Source organism: Arachis ipaensis, chromosome B07 (assembly GCF_000816755.2).
Source record: "Arachis ipaensis cultivar K30076 chromosome B07, Araip1.1, whole genome shotgun sequence".
Lineage (NCBI taxonomy): Eukaryota > Viridiplantae > Streptophyta > Magnoliopsida > Fabales > Fabaceae > Arachis > Arachis ipaensis.
In genome coordinates this window covers 119,039,721-119,044,905 of record NC_029791.2, presented here as the reverse complement: position 1 = coordinate 119,044,905, position 5,185 = coordinate 119,039,721, and the positions used below count along the sequence as shown (strand labels likewise).

The following is a 5,185-nucleotide window of genomic DNA, read 5'->3' as shown; positions in this document are numbered from 1 at the left end:
TTTACAATTTACAAGGTTGGTCACTCCCACGGCAAACTTCGTGTAATGTATATAGTTCGCCGTACTTCTGGATAAATTTTAAACTGCTTTCTCACCAAGGCTAGTCAGTCACCAAAATCACTACTAGTGACTCATCTTTTTTTTTTATCTTCTGTTTAATCTATATATTGTCTAAAATTCTATTATTATCCATTCATTATAATGGTAAAATAATATATGATCAAGAGAAATCTATCGTGTTTAGTTCTTCTCAACCAGTATTTGTATATATGCCATCTAAAGTCGAAAGTCTAACTGCATTGAAGAATTTGATATTGCATGCCATTGGTCAACAACACACGAAAATCGTAAAAAAAATTACTACATATATCCATCCGAAGTAGATAACACTTTGTTTTAAAAAAAGTATATCATAGATTACAATTATTATTTTGTTATTCTTTTATTTGATGATAATTTTGATAAGGTTTTATGTTTTTGTGAATTAGGTATCGGTTACATGATGACAAGGACATACGTCTTATTAGCATGGTTCTGAAAACCGAACCGGACCGACCGGTTCAATCGGAAAAATCGGAAACCGGCCACCTAACCTGTCCGGGTAAGGTCAGAAACCGGCTGGCAAAAAACCGGTGAAAAAACTGGTCGAACCGGCGGTTAACTGGTGAACCGGGAGAACCGTCCGGTTTTTTCACGGTTTATTGGTTTGCATATTAAACTTCAAAACGGCGTCGTTTTGAAGGGAAAAAAAAAGAAAAAAGAAAAGGGCTATCAGCTATGCACAAACCCTAATAGCCACCACCCTCAGTATCTCAGTATCTCTCAACTCTCACCCTCTCACCCTCCCACAGCCCCTCATCGCCGTCGCGGAGCTCCTCTCCTCCATCGTAGTCGCCCAACTCGCCACCTCCACCGTCGCACCTCTCCTCCATCGCCGTCGCGGAGCTCCTCTCCTCCATCGCCGTCGCCCAGCTCGCCACCTCCACCGTCGTCGCCTAGCTCTCCACCTCCACCGTCGTCGCCAGTAATACTCTGCCTTCCACCTCGGTTCATGTATGCGGGTATGTTTCTGTTCATGGTTCTATTCCTATTTGAGTTCATGTTCCTATTTCTGTTCATGTTCCTATTTCTGTTTATGTTTCTGTTCCTCTCTATCACAGAAAACATGCTCTTTGATGTTTATCTGGATTACATGATTTTGAGTTGCTGCTTCATGTTTATCTGGATTACATGATTTTGGTTTCTGTTTGATGAATCTTGAATCTGTTTTTGGCTTTCTATTATGATGCGTTGAAGGCAGTTGGGGATTATTTTTGCTGCTTCAATTTTGCTGCTTGATGAATCTGAGTTCAATTTTTGCTGCTTCAATTTTTGCTGCTTCAATTTTGCTGCTTCAATTTTGAGTTGCTGTTTCTTCAATTTTGCTGCTTCATGAATCTGAGTTTAATTTTTGCTGCTTCAATTTTGAGTTGTTGTTTCATGAATTTTGCTGCTTCATGAATCTGAGTTCAATTTTTGCTGCTTCAATTTTGCTGCTTCAATTTTGAGTTGCTATTTCATGAATTTTGCTGTTTTATTTTTTGTTTAGTTATCAATTTTGATGTTTGAAGTTGTTTGTGAACCTCTAATCTTAAGTAATGGATAATTTATTATGTGAAATATTAAATTTTATTAAGTTATAAATTATTGAATTTTATTAAGTTTAATAATTTTATTTAATATTTAATTAAACCGATTGAACCCTGGTTGAACCCCGGTCGAACCAGTAAACTATTGAACCAGTGACCTCACCGGTTTATTGACCGGTCCGGTTCTCGCAACCTTGCTTATTAGGGTTTGACACAACTATTGGACAAATGTCCATCTGTTGGAATTATTTTTTTTTTTCTAGTCGACTTGGATGGAGGAACTTCTGCGGATATTGTTAATGATACCCTTTTAAGTGGGGCAGTTAGAATAAATATTAGAAGGACGATGGTTGACCTAAATAGGCCACCTAAAGGTAATCAAGAGGGATCAAATGTCGAGAATTCTAATGATGGTATGATGCAAGCTAATGTTAAAAGTCATGAGAGTTCTGCTATTAGAGACCCGATGATGGATCTTTATCAAGTTAATCCTGATGACGGTGAAGATACTGAAGTTGAACCAACGAAAATTTCAGATGAGAAGGAGGAAGAGATGAACTACTTCAGTGACACACAAATCGTGTTGACACAGCCTATCATTTTCGATCATATGATCGGCTGGATCACTTTTTCACACTGAATCTCGAAACAATGACTTCTTATTTATTCTAGGAGGCCCCGAAGATGATCTCACCTATGAGAAAGTTATTATGTTAGTTAAGACATATAACATTTAGAGGGTTATGGAGTATAAGATACTAAAAAGTGATCAATTGAAGTATGTTGTACAGTACATCTTCTTTTGGTCTGGTTTTTGATAGAACATACGCATATCTTATTGTCGAAAGTAGAAAAAATGGGAGGTGAGGAGATACAATCATCTCCATACTTGCATGCAAACATCAATGGGTCAAGACTATAGAAGGTTAGACTTAAAGGTAATTGCTTAGTACATATTTACAATTGTCAAAGCAGATCCAACCATCAGTATAAGGATTTTGTAAGGAAGTGTGGAGAATCACTTCGGTTACAAAGTGTCGTACAGAAAGATATGACTTGCAAAGCAAATAGTCATTGCTAGAATATATGGAGATTGGAAGGAATCATACAACGAACTTTTTCGTTGGTTATTCGCAATACAGATGTACTTATCTGGTAAGATTCATTACATTGCCTTTTCTTATCTATGCTTAATTAATTCATCACTTATATATTATAACAACACTAGTTAGTTAGGTACTTGGGTGCAACTTGTAACACAACTTTTGCTTGCTTTAGTTGATAGTGTCATGTTTCATCGAGTGTTCTGGACATTTCTTTCTTGTGTTAAGACTTTTAAGCACTGCAAACCACTTATTTCCATTGATGGCACTCACTTGTATGGTAAATATGGAGACACTTTACTTATAGCTATTGCTCAAGATGGCAATTCAAATATATTGCCTATTGCTTTTGCCGTGATCGAGGATGAGACGAAAAAGACTTGGTCATTTTTTCTTTCTTATCTGAGGCAGTATGTGACACCTCAACTAGGCCTGTTGGTGATTTTAGACAGACACAAATCGCTTGTTGCTGCATTGAACGCTGATAGAAGTATATGAAAACCGCCACATGCCTTTCAAGCGTTTTGTGTAAGACATATTGCTGCCAACTTCATGACACACTTCAAGAACAAGGACATGAGAAAGATACTTATTAACACACTTCAATAATCTAAATAAAATAATTTAAAATTATCTAACTTATTATCAAATACATTGAAAATAAATCTAAATACCTAGCCCATAAACTATAATTTTACCCTAAATTATAATTAGTTCAAATAAAATCATAAACAAAATAAATTTTTTATTAACTAACATCTATTAATCTCCTACTATAATCACATGATCGTTTAACATTATCTAAACTAATAATAAATGATAATCTAAACTAACTATATCATCTAATTATCAAACCAAATAATTATCAAACTAACAAGAAAAGTTAATCTAACTAGATAAATATGATAAAATCATAAAATAATAGAACAATAAATTAAATTAAAAAGAAATAAAAGAACAGAATTACTTAAAGTGACAAATTGAAGAGATAAAAATATCAAAACAACCAAAATGAGAAATAAGACAAAAGAGGACAAAAATAAATAGTAAAAAGTGAAAAGTGAAATCTGAGAGGGACTACAAGTTTTTATATTTGGACAAATTTACTTAAAATTTGCCGAGAAGTACAATGAAACTCATACATTACATAGAGAATGGCGAACATACTCTAGACACCAAAAAAAATTTAGATCTCCAAAATTATTTAAGAATATATTATTATATCAACAAAAATAATTCATTTTTAAATTTATTATTTAAAAATTTTGGTGTAGGTATTTAATTGAAAGAAAAAAAAGTATAAAACTTTAATTGAAAATTTAGTGAAATTATAAAAACGAACAGAATAATTAAACCTTAAGAGCCTGTTTGAAATGTTAGGAATTAAAATTCACTCAAGAGTTAAATTCTTTTTCTTATTTTGGAACAACTAAAAATAAATTATTTAAATTTTTTTGAGAATTCTAATTCTCATTTTTCTTTCATTTGTAAATCAGACCAAAATGAGTTTGATTTTCAAATGAGAGAGTATAGGTGAACATGTAAATGTTGAACAACAGTTTAAAAAAAGAAGGTTAAATTAATTATTAAAATCAGATTCTCAATTCATTAGAATAATCAATTTTTGAATTTAAATTATTAGGGTTAGACAATGTTCCTATTCCTTTTCCCAAAATAAAATCCAAAAGACAGAATTATATAACCTGTTTCTCCAAAATAACCTCTATGAGGAGTTAATACAATATATATATATATATATAAACAGTGGAGAATATAAGTGTCAAACTAAGTACAAATAACCAAAATAAAGCCCAAAAGATAAAGATCTTCGCGACATCAGAAGCTTCCAGCATGCCTCAGTGAGAAGTCTCACATCTTGCATCTGAAAATCACAAAATCCACATGGGTGAGAACCAGAGGTTCTCAGCATGGTAATAGTGCCCACATATCTAACATATAATGTCCTGGAAAAGCCGAAGGCAATCTTAGAACTTCCAACATATAATTAAAGCTTATAAACATAACTAAACCATGAGAAATGAAAATAGGCAACTAACTAAGGGTCTTCGGTCTAACTAAAACTCCACTTTCCAACTCCCCCGAACCTCCCAACCGCCACCGGTAATTTTATATTGCAAACACAATTATATCAAGTAAGGAAATTACAAACAGGAAGCAGATACAACAGTTAAACAAGTAGCAAGTATTTATGCAGACAATTAGACATTCCAAACAAATCACACCAAACAAACATATAAATGCATATGATGCATGCCTGTCCTAGTGGCTGATGAGTCTCATCTGTCGGTTATCAAGCCAACCCGACGTGTCCGGTAGCTAACTCGGGCATAATCTCTCTGTTGTGCCTTAATAACATTAGAGGAAATCCGTGCCCTGTCACCATTAGTCTCTCTGTTGTGCCTTAATAACATTAGAGGAAATCCTTGCCCTGTC

At 33.9% G+C, this 5,185-nt stretch overlaps 1 protein-coding gene across 1 annotated transcript in view; it reads right to left on the bottom strand.

The window, feature by feature from the left end:
- LOC110265145 overlaps positions 1–1,068 on the bottom strand; it is a 19,020-nt gene extending 17,952 nt beyond the window's left edge. Inside the window, exon 1 of the mRNA XM_021107972.1 lies at positions 931–1,068. Coding sequence (XP_020963631.1) covers positions 931–1,053 — 123 coding nt within the window. The 5' untranslated portion in view covers positions 1,054–1,068. The remainder of the gene's footprint in view (positions 1–930) is intronic.